The 21,152-nt window shown below is 46.2% G+C and overlaps 2 protein-coding genes across 2 annotated transcripts in view; one reads left to right on the forward strand and one right to left on the reverse strand.

Annotated features, from left to right (window-relative positions):
* The window catches only part of LOC140189114 (uncharacterized), a 1,124,305-nt gene that overhangs the window by 11,375 nt on the left and 1,091,778 nt on the right, over window positions 1–21,152 (forward strand). The gene's annotated exons all lie outside the window — the stretch shown is intronic.
* Window positions 372–20,062, reverse strand: LOC140189115 (histone H3). The gene is made up of 3 exons (XM_072245821.1): window positions 19,927–20,062; window positions 6,973–7,072; window positions 372–990 (listed from the first exon to the last, which is right to left on the reverse strand). Exon 3 carries the CDS (start codon window positions 963–965, stop codon window positions 555–557), a length of 411 nt encoding a protein of 136 aa, XP_072101922.1. The 5' UTR covers window positions 966–990; window positions 6,973–7,072; window positions 19,927–20,062; the 3' UTR covers window positions 372–554.

Below are 21,152 nucleotides of genomic sequence, written 5' to 3' on the forward strand. Positions count from 1 at the left end.
GGAACTGCTGAAACCCATGTGAGAGGGGAGGGGGCGTCTTGAGAGAGAGATCTGTCTCTGGGGATGGACTGCAGGGGGAAGATATATGATAACCTTCCCGGCGACTTTGCCGACTGACCTTCAATCAGGTACCAGCTACAAAAGTTTATTTACACAACATTTACAAGAATAAAATCAAAAATATATAATTACCGCTCTCGGAAATCTCCCACTGTACCCATTGCGACCGCATGCTCCCACTGCAAGGACAGCCGGGCATGTCGAAAGCAAACAAAACGGTAACAGCCGCAGCAGTTGTACATGCCAGGTTTGTGGGAGAAGTGAAGGGCCAGGTGAGACCCTGACAGGGAGGGAGCGCGTTCATCTCCTGTCTCTCGCTGAATTAACCTGTCGGCACAGAACAGCTGATGATTGCGGTCACTTAATGCAAAACCGAACAACCCCATCAGGAAGGCAGATCGTCACTACAATAATCAGCAAGCGACAGCCCTTTCCTTTGCTGTGGTAGTGGCTCTTAAAAGAGCCTTTTCTTGTGCTTGTTGTGGAGGCTGGGTTCAGGCGCGCTCCCCGCGGATGCGGCGGGCCAACTGGATGTCCTTGGGCATGATGGTGACTCGCTTGGCGTGGATGGCGCACAGGTTAGTGTCCTCAAACAGCCCGACCAGGTAAGCCTCGCTGGCCTCCTGTAGGGCCATGACGGCCGAGCTCTGGAACCGCAGATCGGTTTTGAAGTCCTGAGCGATCTCCCGCACCAGGCGCTGGAAGGGAAGTTTGCGGATGAGCAGCTCGGTGGATTTCTGGTAGCGCCGGATCTCCCGCAGAGCCACGGTGCCAGGCCGGTAGCGATGAGGCTTCTTCACTCCGCCGGTGGCTGGAGCGCTCTTCCGCGCCGCTTTGGTCGCCAACTGTTTGCGAGGAGCTTTCCCTCCGGTCGATTTACGCGCTGTCTGCTTGGTGCGGGCCATTCTCCTTCAGAACCGACAACACGGGCTGAAATACAGGAACAAGATAGACGAAGCGTGCTTCGGGACAGGATTTTATACTTTTGGAAAGGGTCTGCCCATCACCTCTGATTGGCTGAACCAGGTGTCTATTAAGGTTCCTTACTGCGATTGGTTGATTCATTTCCTGTAGGCTGGCGGCAAATAAAAATTTACGACAAATAAAAATTTGCCGAGCGGTCGGACTTCATTCATGCAGAGTGATTGGCGCCGGATTAATTTAAAATCGCCTGGCAATTGAAGACCATCCAGCAACGGTGCTTGATTACATTTTATTTACAATTAATTGTATGACGAATTATACAAATTCAGTTTCGTTTAATAAATTTAATATCTAATTTCCTCAGTTAAGATTTAAATTCACAACTGCAGAATCGTTCTCTAAACGAGTGAACTGATTTCTGTTCGAAACTGATAGAGGATTAAAATCGATCCTAATGCAGGTTTTGCGGTAATCACTGACTGGAAAGGCAAAATTGCAGTATGTTTCAAGCAGAATCGATCAATCTGTTTCAAATGCAACTGAACTGAACGTATCGATAAAAAATAATTAAAAGTCTGTGGATACGGCTCCGTCTGTGAGGCGGTGGGTGGCTCTTAGAAGAGCCTTTGTTTTGTGCTCGGGAGGAAGTGGGAGTTTTTCAGCCGCCGAAGCCATAGAGAGTGCGGCCCTGGCGTTTCAGAGCGTACACCACATCCATGGCAGTCACCGTCTTGCGCTTGGCGTGTTCAGTGTAGGTGACCGCATCCCGGATCACATTCTCCAGGAAAACCTTCAGCACCCCGCGGGTCTCCTCGTAGATCAGACCCGAGATCCGCTTGACGCCGCCACGGCGAGCCAGACGGCGGATGGCCGGTTTGGTGATGCCCTGGATGTTATCACGGAGCACTTTACGGTGCCGCTTGGCTCCGCCTTTGCCCAGTCCTTTGCCTCCTTTCCCTCTGCCAGACATGATGCTGCTTCACTCAAGTCGCTGCTCACTGACAAACTGCCTGCTGCTATCTCCTTTTATACACAGCGCCCCGACCTGCCCGAGAAACGCGCAGAGAGACAGAGGCGGGGAGGGGAGGAGACAGAGTCAGAGTGACGGACAGAGCCGAGAGCGGCCTCTCATCGTCCAGCTCCGCCTTCACTTTACCACAACCGCCAATTTCCAACGATTCATCCGACACAAAGCGCTCCAGCGAAAAACAAAACTCCCTCACACACCACGTACATACTATGGGTTTTCTGGGAATTTGCCGATTCTCCTGCTTTAAATTAAAGGAAGTGCTTTTCCATTCTACAAATCCCCGAGGACCTCGGTCTGTCCCTCCCGGCCCCATGACCAGTGTCAGCGCCCTCACACACAGCAGTTGGTGGGCGAGGGTGCAGTCACTTCCAGTGATGAGAGGGTTGATTCATTAGAACAATTGTTCCTCTGGGTCGTCAGGGAAATGAAAGACTGGTCACATACAGGAACAGGATACATAACCAGATATATAGACCGCGCTTCTGGCGCCTTCTAAAGCCCAGGTAAAGGGGTGGCTGAGGAGCTGGTGCGAGGTGGGTGGTTCTTCAGGTACAAGGATCTTTGGGTCTCAAGGGAAACGAGAGACGGGTCCAAGGAGGAGGGGAGCCAATATGTTTCCGGGGAGCCTTCTTCGTGCTACACGGAAGGGTTTAAATGAGCAGGGATGTTAAGTCCTATACAGTGGTTTTAGAGAACTAGGTTAAAAAAAAGCAGGACTTCCAGGATTGTAATCGCGGAATTGTGACCAAAACCATGCGCTAGTGTGGTGAGAAATCGATATTTCGCGCAGTTTAATATGTTGCTGAGGAACTGATGCAGGAGGGAGGTTTTCAGATTCATGGATTCATGGGTGGTCCAGGCAGCTGGGAGACCGGGACAAACAAGACCATTTGCATTTGAACCAATACCTTCACCAGGAGGTTTGATGGTGTCACTTGGCAGAGTTTGAACTGGAGTAGCAAGTGGGAGAATGTATGTCTGACAAGACAGTCTGAAAAGAACGAGAGCCAATGTCAGGCTAATAAACATGGTGGGATTGCTGGGCTGAAATGAGTTTATTTCAACATTAGGAGTTTTATGTTGTCGGACGGACAGGGCTGGCAGCTCAACATTCCTGGGTTTGATTGTTTTACATGTGAGTGGGGGAGGGAGGGGGGGTTAAAAGATGCAGAGGTTACCCCACTGGGAATGTCACTGCAAACTGGAAGGTTCATTTACAGAGGCAATCTGCAGTTACACTGCTGGGATGTTTGCACTGGCCCCACAATAACCAGTGGGGGGACTTTATCTTCCCTAGAATTCACTGGAATTTGCTCAATACTAAGAAGCGCAAGATTTCTTTAGTGAATCTGAGGAAATTTTGAAACATTATGTCGAGCCCAACCAGAGTTGAGAACATGTGGGAATTAGTTTTGGGAAATGAACCAGACCAGGAGACAGCCAAGACTCAGTGAAAATTTTGGGATCTTATATTTTTCTTAGTTATGAGTAAGAATAAAATTAGATCTTGTAAGAAGGTACTAAATTGCAGGAGGGCAAGTTAGGACGTAGTAAGACAGAAGCCAAGGGGCATTGATTGGGAGCAGCCACATGTGGGAGTTGTTTAAAGACCACCAGGTCAGAGTTAAATATTGAGGTACAGGATTTATGCACATTTGCAAAGGCATGGCCTGCGTAGGGACAATCAGCATGGTTTTGTGTGGGCAGATCATGCTTGACAAAGTTGCTCGAGGTTTGTGAGGTGATGACAGAGACTAAGGTATAGGAGAAGAATTAGACCATTTGGCCCATCGAGTCTGCTCTGACATTTCATTGTGGCTGATCCAATTTTCCTCTCAGCCCCAATCTCCTGCCTTCTCCATGTGTCCCTTCATGCTCTGACCAATCAAGAATCTATCGATCTCTACCTTAAATATACCTTGGCCTCCACAGCTGCTGCCTGTGACAACGAATTCCACAGATTCACCACTCTCTCTAAAGAAATTCCTCCTCATCTCCATTCTAAAAGGATGCTCCTCTATTCTGCGGCTGTGTCCTCTGGTCTTAGACACTCCCATCCTCTCCACATCAACTTTATCACAGTGATAGGTTTCAATTAGTCATCCCTCATTGTTCTCAATTCCAGTGAATAAAAGGCCCAGAGCCATGAAATGTTCTTCATATGACAAGCTGTTTGATCCTGGAATCATTTCAGAGAATCTCGTTTGAAACCCATCCAGTTTCAGCTCATCCTTCCATACAGGGCCCAAAACTGCTCCCAATACTCCAAGTGAGACTTTGCCAGTACTTCATAAAGTCTCAACATTACAGTCTTGTTTTTATATTCCAGTCCTCTTGAAATGAATGCTAACATCACAGTTGCCTTTCTCAGCAGAGACCCAACCTGCAAATTAGCCTGTAGAGAATCCTGCACAATGACTCCCAAATCCCTTTGTACCTCAATTTTTTGTATCTTCTCTCCATTTAGAAAATAATCAACCCTACTATTTCTTCAACCAAAGTGCATGACCATACACTTCCCAATTCTGTATTCCATCTGCCACTTCTTTGCCCATTCTCTTCATCTGTCTGTCCTTCCCTATTTCCTCAAAAATACCTGCACCTCCACCTGTCTCTTCATATCATCTGCAAATTTTGCAATAAATTCATGAATTCCATCATCCAAATCATTGACATATAATGTGAAAAGAATGAGACCCAACATCTTGGTGCTTGATGAGGGCAAGGCTGTGGACATGATCCGCATAAACCTCAGTAAGGCATTTGAAAAAGAGCAGTGGGATTCAATATAAATTGCAATTTCAATTCAGAAATGGCTTTCTCATAGAAGGCTAAGTAGGGCTGGAAGTCTGTGAGCAGTGGTGATCCACAAGGATTGATGCTGGGAATTATGTTGTTTCTGATATATATCGATGTTTGGATGAAAATGTTGATGGGCGGTTTACAAGTCTACAGGTGACAGCAAGATAGGTGGAATTGTGGACAGTGTAGATATTGATCAATGCACACAGTGGGATACAGATCACAAACAGATATGCAGAGTAGCTGCAGAAGGAATTTAATCTGGGAGGGAATGTGGCGTTGCAGTTTGGGAGGTCAAATGAAAGAAGAAAGTATAATGTTAATGTCTGACCCCTTCACAGCATTGGTGTAAAGAGTGATCTTGGGATCCAGGCACATAGTTCACTGAATGTGGCTACACAGCGGGATAAGGTGTGCAGAATGCTGGTTTCCACTGGTCAGGGTGTTAAACATAAGAGTAAGGGTGTCATGTAATATAACGTACAGGGAATGGACCCTGTGCAGGTAGGTGTATTCACCTCCTTCAAGTCAGTATTTAGTCGATGGACCGTTGGCAGCAATTACAACCATGAGTCTATGTGGATAGGTCACTATCAGCTTTGCACATCTGGACACTGCAATTTTTCCCATTCTTCCTTACAAAACTGCTCAAGGTCTGTCAGAATGCACAGAGTTTATGAGTGAACAGCCCTTTTCAAGTCCAGCCACAGATTGAGGTCTGGACTCTGACTTGGCCACACCAGGACATGAACTGTGTTGTCTTAAGGCATTCCTGTGCAGCTTTGGTTTTAAGCTCGCAGTCATTGTCTTGCTGGAAAACAAATCTTTTCTGAAGTCTCAGTTCTCTTGCAGATTGCATTAGGTACAGCTCATCCTTAGGGAACGTGTGGTTTGTGGAGGGATGATGATCTGAGGAGCTGGGTGACAGGCAGAAAAGGCAAAGCGATGAAGAGAAAGGAATCCAATAGGAGAGAACTTTGGACCATGGGATGACACGAAGGAGGTGGAGAACCAGACAGAGTTGATGGCCAGGTCATGAGGGTGTGTGAAGAGAGGTGAAGGGGTTAAATGGTATCAGAATGGGGGAAAAGAAGTGGGGGTGAGGGAAACAGAGTGTAGTGATATCCGGAATTGGTAGAAATCAATGTTCATTCTATCAAGATTGGAGGCTGCACAGTCAGAATATGAGGTGTTGTTTGGCTAACCTGTACTTGGCTTCGTCGTAGCAGTAGAGGAGGCCACATGCAAACATGTTGGTGATGGCTCTCCGCTGGTCAGGGTCGACCATGGATATTGCGCCCTAGCTGTGGAAATCGATATGCAAGTCGGGGAAGTACAAAACGTAAAGCAAGTCAGGGACGTACGAAACGTAAAGCAAGTCGGGGACGTACGAAACGTAAAGCAAGTCGGCGACGTACGAAACGTAAAGCAAGTCGGCGACGTACGAAACGTAAAGCAAGTCGGCGACGTACGAAACGTAAAGCAAGTCGGGGACGTACGAAACGTAAAGCAAGTCGGGGACGTACGAAACGTAAAGCAAGTCGGGGACGTACGAAACGTAAAGCAAGTCGGGGACGTACGATACGTAAAGCAAGTCGGGGACGTACGAAACGTAAAGCAAGTCGGGGACGTACGAAACGTAAAGCAAGTCGGGGACGTACGAAACGTAAAGCAAGTCGGGGACGTACGATACGTAAAGCAAGTCGGGGACGTACGAAACGTAAAGCAAGTCGGGGACGTACGATACGTAAAGTAAGTCGGGGACGTACGAAACGTAAAGCAAGTCGGGGACGTACAAAACGTAAAGCAAGTCGGGGAAGTACGATACGTGAAGCAAGCAGTTGCCCATGCAGGAGCTGATGATTCCAGAGCAACAGCGGAGACCGATGGAGTCAAGCACCAGCGGTGTCGCAGGATTGCCAGTCTGCACTGAACATCAGACCATCAGACCGACAAGGAGTTAGTGTTCACAGTGGGGACACAGAAAACATCCCACAGATATCTGATGGTGACATTTCAATATTGTGCCATAATGTGTAACAACCGCCGTCTCCAGGGAGAAACTAATGGGACTAAAAGCAAACATTACCAGGTCCCAACGACCTGCACTAAAGTCTGGAGAGAAAGGAGAGACATTGAAGTCTGTCAAAACTCACTGTTACAGAAAGGTCCCAGTTAGTTGAAAACCATTGTTGAAGAATGGTGGAAGGTAACTGTAGTCCTGTTAACTTCACTTCAGGTACTGGAGTCGATAATCTATCAAGAAATAGCAAATCATTTCGAAAAGTTTAATGTCATTGAACTAAGTCAACAGGGTTTACAGTCAGATTCACACAGCACAGAAACAAGACCTTCAGCTTAAATTGTCCACGATGACCAAAGTTTCCATCTGAGCTCGTGGTCTGTAACCCCCTCACCACCACCAACTGGAAAAGTTGCCCTTCAGGTTCCTATTAAATCTCATCTTAAACCAATGCCCTCCAGTTCTTGATTCCCCAACACTGGCAAAATGATTGTTATCTTTGACCCAACTCAGGCCCCTTATTATTTTTTTACACCTCTGCAATATCATTACTCATTCTCCAACATTCCAGGGAAAATTGACCAAAACGCTTTCCACAAATCAGTCCTTCAAGATCCAGCAACATCCTCGTAAACCTCCTCTGCTCTCTTCCCAGCTTAATGGTGTCTGTCAGACAGCAGGGTCACTAAAACTAAACACTATTTGCGAAATGCGGCCAAACCAACGTGTTGGACAACTGCAACATTTCATCCCAGCTTCTATATTCGGTGCCCTGACTGAAGGCCAGTGTTCCAAAAGCCTCTTCACCACCCTGTCCATCTGGAACCTGGTCTTAGACCCTGTAACCTGGGTTGCTGAACGTTCAGTCATGTTTGACAAACATACCAGAGATTTGAGACTTTACAGGGGAAGTTGGAGAAGCGGTGTTTTTGGATTTTCAGGAGCCATTTGCCAAGGTGCCACATGTAAGGCTGGTGCACAAGACCAGAGCTCAGTACTGGGAAGGAAGTGTGTTAATACTGACTGAAGACTGGTTACCATACTGAGACAGAATAACAGGTCTGTTTCAGACTGGGATGATATTACTAGTGGAGTGTCCCAGTGACCAGTTCTGGATCGACAATGATTTATTATTGATATTAATGACCCAGAGGAGGGAGGTCAATGACAGGGAATGTGGTGGGGGACATGATGTGATTGGACATTTCATCTCTCCAACAGGATAAGAAGAAGCTGGTGAGTAGAATACTTGGTAAATGGAGTTTAATGTGGTGAAGTGTGATGGCATGTAGAATGGTAGGAGGAATCAAAAGTCAGACTGTGATTTATGTGGAGATAAATTGTAAACGAGAGAAATAGAGAGGGGTCAAGATGCTGAACTACACAACAAAATAGAGACGGGAGCAGTGAGTGGTTCATAAAACCATATATGACCAAGGTTCAGAGGTGAATGGTTCATTGACATTTACTGCTGGGGTGTTGGTGCAGAGAAACAGAGAAGTGTTGTTACCGTGACAGACAAGTGCACAATGATGGATTTTGGGAAGTTAAAGCAAGTCAGGATGTACCCATTGAATGGAGGGTCCTGAGGAGTGTTGATGAAAGAGAAACCTGGGGCACAGATGCATAATTCCCTGAAAGTGCCAACACAGGTAGACACGGTGGTGAAGAAGGAACACGACATGCTTGTCTTCATCGGCAAAGGCTATGAGAGGAGTTGGGTCATCACATTACAGTTGTACATATCAATAATGACACCACACCAGGAGTACCCTGTGCAGTTCTGGTCACATGAGAGGAAGGATGTGATTAAGCTGGAAAGGTGCAGAAACAATTCACAGGAATGTTACCTGGACTGCGGGGCTTGAGTTACAAGGAAAGATCAGACCGACTGGGACTGTCTTCCCTGGAGTGAAGGAGACTGAGGGGAGACCTGACAGAAGTTTATAAAACTATGAGAGGTGTAGACAAGGTAAACAGGCAGAATCATTTTGCCAGGGTAGAAATATCAAATATGAGAAGGTGCAGCTTTAAAATGCCAGGGTGAAAATTTAAAGGTGGACGTTAGGGCAGGTAAGATTTCTGTTTTTGTACAGAGAGTGGTGAGGGCCGGGTATGGGCTGCCTTGGGGAGTGGTGGAAGCAGATATGATAATGACATTTAACAGGGTTTTAGACAAGTCCATGAATATTCAGAGAATTTAAGCACATGAATTATAAGCAGGCAGAAGAGATTTAGTTTCATTTGGCATCGTGTTCAGCACAGACATCATGGGAAGAAGGGTCTGTTCCTGTGCTGTACTGTTCTGTGTCCTCGGTGAGCCTCAGTGACAGGGGAGTCTTTAGCCGGGGTCACAGACAGGTGTATCTGTGGTAAGGAGACAGACTGCAGGATGATGCATTACCTCCCTGGTACCAGGGTCGAGGATGGAACTGAAAAAGTACAGGCCATTCTGAAAGGGCAGGGTGAGCAGCCAGAGGTCGTGGTCCATATTGGCTCTAACAAAAGAGACAAGTCCTGCAAAAAGAACTTAGGGAGTTGAGGAAAAGTTAAGTAGAAACTCTGTGGTGGGGGTGGGGATAATCCCAGTGCCACCTGCTAGCGAGGAAATAAATAAAAAAGGTATTACAGTTCCGGCCCAAAACAGTGACTTTTCGTTTTGACCCCAGCATCCGCAGAGTATTTTGTGTTTACAGAGATCCAGCTGAGAGAAGGGCAAGACTGGTAGTGAAACATTCCAGGATTCAGATGATTCAGACAGTCCAGAGGGAGGTGAATGAGGTTGGGGATCTGTACGGCTGATCAGGCAGAATGTCACAAGGTCGAGGTCACCCTGGAGGCTCCTCCAGTCAGACAATGTGGGTAGAGTTCAGGAATAAGAAAGGAGCAATCTCCGTGCTAGGATTATACTGGAAGCCTCACAACAGCCAGTAAGAGAGGAACAGATATGTCGGCAGGTTATGGACTGATGTAAAAACTACAGAGTAGATTTGGTGAGTGAATAACCTCCCCAGAGTAACTGGGACTCCCTTGCACCGAGGCTTGGATGGAGCATTATTTGTGTTCAGGAAGGTTTCCTGAAACAATATGTCGTCCACCAGGGAGAGGGACATTCTTGACTTCACCTTGGGAAATATGGGACTCAACAGAGTGGTGGCAGGAACAACCATGTTCTGAGAGGAATTAGACAAGTCCTTCAGGGGAAATGACCTGCAGAGCTGTGGGTACAGTGGGGAATGGGATTGTGGAAATGTTGTAGCAGGAGTTGGTATAAATTTGATGGGTCAAATAGTCTCGACGATCACTGAATGATTCTCCGCCCAATAATAGTCTGAAAAAAATCACTCTGGTCGCCAGTGAATCTACCAAACTCCAGGATGAACAAGATCAATTGTGTAATAAGGACACACTTCTGTCGAAACACTGACACTATATACCAAGTACACTGAGCTGCCAGAGCACAACACCGGCCAGTGAGGACACAGACCAGTACAACACCCAGCTCTCTACTACAAAGTTCAAAGCTGAAAGTAAATGTATTATCAAAATACATTTCTGTCACCATATACAACCCTGAGATCAGTTTTCTTGTGGGCATACTGCTGGTTTGTTAGAGCGGTTGGGGAGGGTTTAAATTAATTTGGCAGGAGCATGGGAACTGGTGTGAAAGGATGCAGGATAGGACAGATGGTAAAAAAGCAAAGATCGCATGCAGTCACACTGTCAGGAAGGGCAGGCAGATGACAGGACATAACTGCAGCCAGCAGGATGAGCATCAGTGCATGAGGAATGCAGAATCAATAAGGGTAGCAAATGCAGAACTCAAACTGTTATATCTCAATACACGGAGTGTAAGAAATAAGGTGGATAATCTTATTGCCCTATTACAGATTGTCATGTTTAATGTTGTGACCATCACTAAATCACGGCTGAAGGATGTTTCTAGTTCGGAGCTAAATGCCCCAGGTTACACGTATCAGAGGGATAGGAAGGTAGACAATGGGGATGGCATGGCTCTGCTGGTAAAGAATGGTAACAAATCAGTAGAAAGATGTGACACAGGATCGGAAGATGTTGAATCATTGTGAGTTGAATTTAAAAACTGCAAGTGTAAAAAAGACTTTGATGGTAGTTGTTTACAGGCCTCCCAACAGTTGCTGGTATGTGGACCACAGATTACAACAGGAAATAGAAAAGGCAGGTCAAAAGGGCAATGTTGTGGAAGGGGAGATTTCATCAGAGTCATGGGAGATTTTAACATGCAGGTCGATTGGGAAAATCAGGTTGGAAATAGATCTGAAGAGAGTGAGTTTGCTGAATGCTGAACAGATGGCTTTTTAGAGCAGTTTGTCATTGGGCTACTAGGGGAACAGCTATACTGGATTGTGTGTTATTGAATAAACTGGAGGTGATTAGGGAGCTGAAGGTAAAAGAACCCTTAGGAGGCAGTGATCTCAGTATCATTGAGTTCAGCTTGAAATTGGACAGGGAGAAAGTACAGTCTGACACAGCAGTGTTTCAGTGGAGTAAAGGCAGTTACAGTGGTTTGAGAGAAGAGTTGGCTAAAATAAATTGGAAGGAGATGCTGGCAGGGATGGCAGCAGAGAAGTAACAGTTTCTGGGGAGAATGAGGGAGGTGCAGGATGAATGTATTCCAAAAACAAATAAATACTCAAATGGCAAAATAGTACAACCGCGGCTGACAAGGAAATCAAAGCTAATGTAAAACCAAAAGGGAAGGCATATAACAAAGCAAGGCAGCAGAAAGGGAAATATAGACCAGTTAGACTGACCTCAGTGGTTGGGAAGATACCGGAGTCAATTATTGAAGAGTATTGGAAACACAGGACAAGAAAGGACAAAGTCAGCACGGTTTCCTTAAGGGAAAGTCTTGCCTGATGAACCTGTTGGAATACTTTGAGGAGATTACATGCAGGATGGATAAAGGGGATGCACTGATGTCATATATTTGGACTTTCAAAAGGCTTTCTTTGACAAGGTGCCACAAATGATCCTGGCAATAAAAGGATTAATGCATGAGGGTGACCACTAGAAGTGGGAATGGTGCTGGAGATGGACAGACCCAGAGTTTCCGGGATGCTGAGACCAGAGATTCAGTGGGTTGGTCAAACCTGAGGTCAGGCTGCAAATAGTTTGGTGACTACCATGACTGGAAAGGGGAAGAGACAGACAGTGCAATGTCTCCCTGTGGCTGTGACCCTCAGCAACAAGTACACTCCTTTGGATACCCCTGGGAGGATGACAAACCAGAGAACAGCAGCCCGTCACGTCAGTGATACTGACACCCCGGTCTGATGCTCCACGGGAGGAAAGGTCAATCACAGCAGTGATGACAACAGACTCACAGTACAGGGGATGTGCAGGAGATTCTGTGGCAGCAAGAGAGATGCCACGGTGGGGTGCCCCCTCCCGGGTACTGGGGTCAGGCACGTCTCCGATGTGCAGGATTTCCTAATGATAAACTTGCCAGTTGATTTGGTGGTAAGGAAATCAAATGCAACGTCAGCATTCATTTCAAGAAGACTACAACACAAAAGCGAGGATGTAATGCTCAGAGTTTATAAGGCATTGGTCCGATCACACTTGGTATTGTGAACTGTTTTGGGCCCCTTCTCTAAAAAGGTACGTGTTCACAGGAGGTTCACAAGAATGATCCTGGCAATAAAAGGGTTAATGCACAAGGATTGTTTGCTGGCTCTCGGCCTGTACTTGCTAGACTTTAGAAGAATGAGGAAATCTCATTGAAACTTATCAAAAATAGAAAGACCTACAATGGAGTGGGGAGGATGTTTCCGATAGCGGGGCAGTCTGGGATCACAGGGCACAGCCTCAGAATACTAGGACATCCTGTTAGAACAAAGATCAGGTAAAACTTCCATACCAAGGGGTAGTGCATCTGCACAGCCTGTGACAGGATGTTGTTCATTGACTATAGCTCAGTGTTTAATACCACCAATCCCACAGTCCTGATTAATAAACTGCAGAACCTGGTCTCTCTGCAACTCGCACCTCGACTTCCTAACCGGGACACCACAATCTGTGCGGATTAATGGAGACGGGCTAACCCCTATTGACATCAGTGGATCTGGGGTTGAGACGGTAAACAGCTTTAAGTTCCTCAGCATCAGCATACCCGAGGATTTCACGCAGTCTGCACACACCAGCTGAGTGGTGAAAAAGGCACAACAGCGCCGCTTTCACCTCAGACGGGTGAGGAAGTTTGCTATGAGCCCCCAAATCCTAAGAACTTTCTACAGGGGCAAAATTGAGAACATCCTGAATGGCTGCATCACTGCCTGGTATGGGAACTGCATCTCCGTTAATCGCAGGACTCTGCAGAGAGTGGTGCAGACAGCCCAGTGTATCTGTAGTTGTGAACTTCCCATGACTGAGGACACTTACAACAAAAGGTGTGAGAAAAGGGCCTGAAGGATCACTGGGGACCTGAGTCACTCCAACCACGATGTATTCCAGCTGCAACCATCCGGGAAACAGGACCGCAGCATAAAAGCCAGGACACACAGGCTCCGGGACAGCTTCTTCCACCAGGCCATCAGACTGATTAACTCACACTGATTTGAGTGTATTTCTATGTTACACTGGCTGTTCTATTTATTATAAATTAATATAAATTACTATGATTGTAAATTGCACATTTAGACGGAGATGTAACAAAGATTTTTACTCATGTACATGAAGGATACAAGAAATAAAGTCAATTCAAATTCAAATTAATATCTCCTCCTTGCTGACAATCAACACTGACACTGGTGCACCTCAGGGATTGTGCTTAGCCGACTGCTCCACTCCCCCTCTACCCATGACTGTGCGACTAAGCGTAGCTCAAAAGCCGTCCATAAATATGCTGGATACAACCATTGCTGGTACAATCTCAGATGGAGAGGAGAGGACTTACAGGAGCAAGATATACCAGCTAGTTGAGTGGTGTCGCAGCAACAACCTTGTGCTTAATGTCAGTGCGACAAAAGAGCTGATTGAAGGAAAGGTAAGATGAGGGAACACAAACCAATCCTCATAGAGGGATCAGAAGTGGAGAGAGTGAACAATTTCAAGTTCCTGGATATCAATATCTCCGAGGATCTAACCTGGTCCCAACATATCGATGCAGCTACAGTAAAATGAAGGCATGACAGCAGATATGTTTCATAAGGAGTTTGAAGACATTTGATTTCTCAATTTAAAACAGACAAAACTGCTCTAGATGTATTCTATATATGTTATTTCTGTTTTTGCACTGTTTTCAATCTACAAAATAAACATATCCATACACACACATACTGTAATTTATTTATTCTTTCTATATTATCATGTACTGCATTGAACTGCTGTTGCTACATTAACAAATTTCATGACACACGCCGGTGGTAATAAACCTGATTCTGGTTCTGACTCTGAATTCATCCCCACAGACGGCTGTGGCCAATTCACTGGGTATATCTAATGTGGATGTTCTTGATTATGGGAGGGGGGTTTGAGAGGGATAAGGATCAGTGATGGTCTCCTGAATGACCTGCCAGAGGAGGTGGTGGAGGCAGAAACACACAAAGTCTCTGTTCATGAACACTTCTCAGGAACCTGTCATTCACTGTGTACATCCTGTCCTGTTTAAACTTCCCAGTGCTGGGTCCATTGCTGTTTTCCATCTGTATTAACAATCTGGATGAGAATGTGGTAAACTGGATCAGCAAGTTTGCAGATAACACCAAGATTAGGGGTGCAGTGGACAGCAAGAAAGGCTAGCAAATATTGACATGGGACGTTGTCCAGCTGTTACAATGGCAGATGGAATTTAATGCAGACAATTATGAGGTGTGTGCAACAAAAGTTTAACGAGAGAAATGTGTGGTTTAAAGAGGATGAGGAAAAGCAAGAAGGCTGCGAGTGGAACGGCTCAGTATTTCCAGACCGAAGGTATTTTACTACTCGGAGTAAAGAGAGGCAAGACTGCACAGGCGCGTGACATCAGCCAGTAGAGCGGGAAAAGGTTAAAAAGAAGAGCGCCATATCCAGCGGGCAGCAGAGTGAGAGGGCTTTGGCTCAACTGGCTTAGGTGATAATGAGGCGAGGTAGGTTTACCTGCGTTAATTGCGGAAAGGAAGTATGTGTGTGACACCAGTGTTCTGTGCTCGGTGTCAGATGTGGAAAGTTCTGGAGTCTCCCAGCTTCGTGGACGGGAATATCCACACCCGGTGTGTTGAGCTGCGGCTCCTAAGGGACCGCGTTAGGGAACGGGAGTTGCAGCTCGTTAACCTTTGTCTGGTCAGGGACAGCGACGAGGTGATAGAAGGGTGATCACACCGGGACCATAGGAGACAGACAAGTGGTTAAGAGTCAGGAGAGGGAAGGGGAAGAGTCAGGTACCAGAGAGTAGCCCTGTGGCTGTCCCCCTGAACAATAAGTACTCCTGTTTGAGAACTGTTGGGGGGGGCAGGGTGGGACAGTCTACCTGGGGGAAGCAACAGCAGCCGAGCCACCGGCACAGAGCCCGGCCCTGTGGCTCAGAAGGGTAGGGAAAGGAAGAGAAAGGCCGTAGTGATAGGGGACTCTTTAGTTAGGCACTCTGTGAATGCAGGAAAGAAACACGGATGGTAATTTGCCTCCCAGATGCCAGGGTCCAGGAAGTTTCAGATCGCGTCCAAAATATCCTGCAGTGGAATAGAGAACAGCCAGACGTCATGGTACATAATGGTACAACTGACATAGGTAGGAAAAGGGTGGAGGTCCTGAACACAGTCTACAGGGAGTTAGGAAGGAAGTTAAGAAGCAGGAGAGCAAAGGTAGTAATCTCGAGATTACTGCCTGTGCCACGGGACAGTGAGTATAGGAATAGAATGAGCTGGAGGATAAATGAGTGGCTCAGGGATTGAAGCAGGGGGCAGGGATTGGGATTTCTGGATCATTGGGACCTCTTTTGGGGCAGTTGTGACCTGTACAAAAAGGATGAGTTGCACTTGAATCCCACAGGGACCAATATCTTGGCAGGGAGGTTTGCTACTGGGGAGAGTTTAAACTAGAACTATTGGGGGGTGGGAACCGAACTGAAGAGACTGGGGAAGAGGCGGTTGGCTTACAAATAGAGAAAGCTTGGAGATGGTGTGTGAGGGAGGACAGGCAAGTGATAGAGAAGGTACGTGCTCAGACCAACGGTTTGAGATGTGTCTATTTTAACGCAGGGAGTATTGTGAACAAAGCGGATGAGCTTAGAGCATGTATCACTACTTGGAGCTATGATGTGGTGGCCATTACAAAGACTTGGATGGCTCAGGGACAGGAATGGTTACTTCAAGTGCCAGGTTTTAGATGTTTCAGGAAGGACAGAGAGGAAGGCAAAAGAGGTGGGGGCGTGGTACTGTTGATCAGAGATAGTGTCATGCCTGCAGAAAAGGAGGACGTCATGGGAGGATTGTCTACAGAGTCTCTGTGGGTGGAGGTTAGGAACAGGAAGGGGTCAATTACTCTACTGGGTGGTTTTCATAGGCCACCCAATAGTAACAGGGATATCGAGGAGCAGATAGGGAAAGAGATCCTGGAAACGAGTAATAACAACAGAGTTGTCGCGGTAGGAGATTTTAATTTCCCAAATATTGATTGGCATCTTCCCCGAGCAAGGGGTTTAGATAGGGTGGAGTTTGTTAGGTGTGTTCAGGAAGGTTTCTTGACACAATGTGTAGATAAGCCTACAAGAGGAGAGACTGTACTTGATTTGGTATTGGGAAATGAACCTGGTCAGGTGTCAGTTCTCTCAGCAGGACAGCATTTTAGAGATAGTGATCATAATTCTATTTCCTTTACAATAGCATTGGGAGAGATAGGAACAGACAAGTTAGAAAAGTGTTTAATTGGAGTAAGGGGAATTATGAGGCTATCAGGCAGAAACTTGGAAGCTTAAATTGGGAACAGATGTTCTCAGGGAAAGGTACGGAAGAAATGTGGCAAACATTCAGGGGATATTCGTGTGAAGTTCTGCATAGGTACGTTCCAATGAGACAGGGAAGTTATGGTAGGGTACAGGAACCGTGGTGTACAAAGGTTGTAGTAAATCTAGTCATGAAGAAAAGAAAAGCTTACATAAGGTTAAGAGAGCTAGGTACTGTTAGAGATCTAGAAGATTGTCAGGCTAACAGGAAGGAGCTTAAGAAGGAAATTAGCAGTGCCAGAAGGGGCCATGACAAGGCCTTGGTAGGCAGGATTAAGGAAAACCCCAAGGCATTCTACAAGTATGTGAAGAGCAAGAGGATAAGACGTGAAAGAATAGGACCTATCAAGTGTGACAGTGGGAAAGTGTGTATGGAACCGGAGGAAATAGCAGAGGTACTTAATGAATACATTACTTTAATATTCACTACAGAAAAGGATCTCGATGATTGTAGGGATGACTTGCAGCGGATTGAAAAGCTTGAGCATGTAGATATTAAGAAAGTGGATATGCTGGAGCTTTTGGAAAGCATCAGGTTGGATAAGAGGCCAGGACCAGATGATATGTACCCCAGGATACTGCGGGAGGCGAGGGAGGAGATTGCTGAGCCTCTGGCGATGATCTTTGCATCATCAATGGGGACAGGAGAGGTTCCGGAGGACTGAGGATGTTGTTCCCTCATTCAAGAAAGGGAGTAGAGATAGCCCAGGAAATTATTGACCAGTGAGTCTTACTTCAGTGGTTGGTAAGCTGATGAAGAAGATCGTGAGAAGCAGGATTTATGAACATTTGGAGAGGTATAATATGATTAGGAATAGTCAGCATGGCTTTGTCAAGGGCAGGTTGTGCCTTACGAGCCTGATTGAATTTTTTGAGCATGTGACTGAACACATTGATGAAGGGAGAGCAGTAGATGTAGTGCATATGGATTTCAGCAAGGCATTTGATAAGGTACCCCATGCAAGGCTTACTGAGAAAGTAAGGAGGCATGGGATCAAAGGGGACAATGTTTTGCGGATCCAGAACTGGCTTGCCCACAGAAGGCAAAGAGTGATTGTAAACGGGTCATATTCTGCATGGAGGTCGGTGACCAGTGGTGTGCCTCAGGGATCTGTTCTGGGACCCTTAATTTTTGTGATTTTTATAAATGACCTGGATGAGGAAGTGGAGGGATGGGTTAGTAAGTTTGCTGATGACACAAAGGTTGGGGGTGTTGTGAATAGTGTGGAGGGCTGTCAGAGGTTACAGCGGAACATTGATAGGATGCAAAACTGGGCTGAGAAGTGGCAGATGGAGTTCAACCCAGATAAGTGTGAAGTGGTTCATTTTGGTAGGTCAAATATGATGACAACATATAGTATTAATGGTAAGACCAAGGCAGTGTAGAGGACCTGAGGGATCTTGGGGTCAGAGTCCATAGGACGTTCAAAGCAGCTGCGCAGGTTGACTATGTGGTAAAGAAGGCATACGCTTCATTGGCCTTCATCAATCGTGGAATTGAACTTAGGAGCCGAGAGGTAATGTTGCAGCTCGATAGGACCTTGGTCAGACCCACTTGGAGAACTGTGCTCAGTTCTGGTCACCTCACTACAGGAAGGATGTGGAAACCACAGAAAGGTGCAGAGGAGAATTACAAGGATGTTACCTGGATTGGGGAGCATGCCTTATGAGAATAGGTAGAATGAACTCGGCCTTTTCTCCTTGGAGCGACAGAGGATGAGAGGTGACCTGATAGAGGTGTATAAGATGATGAGAGCATTGACTCTGTGGATAGTCAGAGGATTTTTCCCAGGGCTGAAATGGCTGCCACAAGAGGGCACAGGTTTAAGGTGCTTGGGAGTAGGTACAGAGGAGATGTCAGGTTAAGTTGTTTTTTTCTCTTTATTTTAAATGCAGAGAGTGGTGAGTGTATGGAATAGGCTGCCAGCAATGGTGGTGGAGGCTGATACGATAGGGTCTTTTAAGAGACGTTTGGATAGATACACGGAGCTTAGAAAGACAGAGGGCTATGGGTAACCCTAGTAATTTCAAAGGTAGCTACATGTTTGGCACAACTTTGTGGGCGGAAGGGCCTGCATTGTGCTGTAGGTTTTCTATGTTTCCTTTCTCCCCAGAGGGAGGTTACAATCTGGAACACAGTCTGAAGGGGTGATGCAGGCTGGTATTTAAGGAGCATCTGGATGAGCATTTGAATCACCAAGGCAGGGTAGAAGACAGACCAAGTTCTGAGTTAGTGGAGACAGATTCTCGATGGTCAGTATGGACATGCAGAAATCACTGACAGTGAAAGTGCAATGGGAACCTGAAACACAGAACTTCAGGATGGTCATACCTAAAACATTCAGTACCCAGTATGATGGGATTGTTGTTGTACAAAGGAATTAATGGTCAAATACTGAACCAACCCCCTCAAAAGGCTACCAAAATGCTGTCATTCCCTATGCACCAGTAACAATAGTTTTATATGGGAATTTGGTGAAGTACTCTGGGTGATATTAGGAGAGATGGCTGATAGCTTGGTCACGGTGGGAGGGTGCAAATGTCTTCTCAGAGGATAAGGGGTTCAGTGGAACAAGCTCACAGTTGAGAATGAAGGTGACAAACCCCACTGCAGTGGAGGACTGCTGTGGTCAGGGTTGTACTGGATAGAAACAGACCCTCTGGCCTATCACATTTATGCTCCCCATCATGCACAGCTGTACTAATCCCACTTTCCTGCATTAGTTTCATATCCCTCTGGGCCTTGCTCACTGAAGCCCCTGTGCATGTGCCTCTAATATTGTTACACAGTTCCCTGTACGTGGCATCACAGGTAGACAGGGTTGTGTGTTCTGCTTGCCTCGACAGTCAAAGAACTGCCTCTCATTAGAATAGGACAAAACTGTTTAAAGACGGATTCAAAGGGGATCTGAGGGGTAAATATTTCACACAGAGAATAGCTGGCATCCGGAATTAACTCCCAATACAGAGTCACTGGTTTATACAGAAATGAAACAGTCCCTTCGGTACAACTCATCCCCGCCGACCAAGTTGTCGACCTGAACTCGGCCCATCTGCCTGCATTAGGCCCGTATCCCTCTCAACCTTTCCCATCCATGTGACTGTGCAAATATGTTTTAAATATTGTACCTGAGGCAGAGAGCCGGTGCAGTGAGGCGCTGACAGACACTCACTGTTCCGCGGGCAGGAAGAGGAGAGGCCGAAACCCCAACAAGTGGAGACCGACTCCACCACCCCGGACTTACCGCCCACCACGGCCCGTTCCCCGGGAAACGACGTCGCTAAAGGTGGGGCTTTGTGACGTCAGCGCGTCACGGGGTAACAATCACAACGTGTCACGTGACAGTGACCCGGCAGCCGGGGAGGCGGGGCAGAGGGAGCTGTCAATCAGCAGAGCGGCTGAAAAACTTGCGACCATTGTAAACAGAATGGGGGGAGTGGGAGATTTCCAGGGACGTGACCCACTCCCCCATTCCCTGGAATTGAGTGTGTTATACACAGTAATATTCATATTGTAATTTAGCTCTTCGATCTTATAAATATGTCATGTTTGTATTTTCTATATTTTTGTGTGGATAATCTTTTTATAATTTTGGATGAAATATGTTGGAACTGGATCATGATAAAAGAGCATCACGGAAAAATATTGTCAAAGCCAAAATTTTATCCAAAGTAAGTTGTTATCACACTGCGCATATGTCACCATATTGTTCAAAGTTCAAATTCAAATGTATTCTCACAGACAACCCCGAGAATCTTGTTCTGCGGGCAATCTTAACAAATCTACAGAACAGTAACTGTGAACTGTAAATATGAGGAACTATAAACTGTAAACAAATTGTGTAAATGCAGAGAAATAAATAGCAATAAATAACAAGCATGAAATAACGATATAACAGTGGTGACATGAGTGTTTTGTTCAAGACACTGATGGTTGAGGGGTAGTAACTGTTCTTGAACCTGGTGGGGCGAGTCCTGAGGTACCTGTACCTTCTACCTGATGGTAACAGTGAGAAAAGATCATTGCCTAGGTGGTGAGGATCTTTGCTGATGGACGCTGCTTTCCTATGGTAATGTTTCATGTAGATGTGCTCAGTGGTTGTGAGGGTTTTACCTGTGATATACTGGGCCGAATCCACTACACTTTGTGGGATTTTCCACTCAAAGGCATTGGTGTTCCTATACCAGGCCGTAATGCAGCCAGTCAGCACACCTTCCACCACACATTTATATAAGTTTGCCAAGGTTTTCAATGACATGCTGAACCTCCGCAGAATCCTGAGGAAGTAGAGTGCTGTTGTGCTTTCTTCACAATTATATTTATGCGATGGGTCCAGGACAGGTCCTCTGAGTGA

This window comes from Mobula birostris, chromosome 28, assembly GCF_030028105.1.
Source record: "Mobula birostris isolate sMobBir1 chromosome 28, sMobBir1.hap1, whole genome shotgun sequence".
NCBI lineage: Eukaryota > Metazoa > Chordata > Chondrichthyes > Myliobatiformes > Myliobatidae > Mobula > Mobula birostris.

What these genes read in the sequence shown, in the direction of transcription:
- LOC140189115 (XM_072245821.1), bottom strand. Translation starts at nt 965, where the DNA reads ATGGCCCGCACCAAGCAGACAGCGCGTAAATCGACCGGAGGGAAAGCT.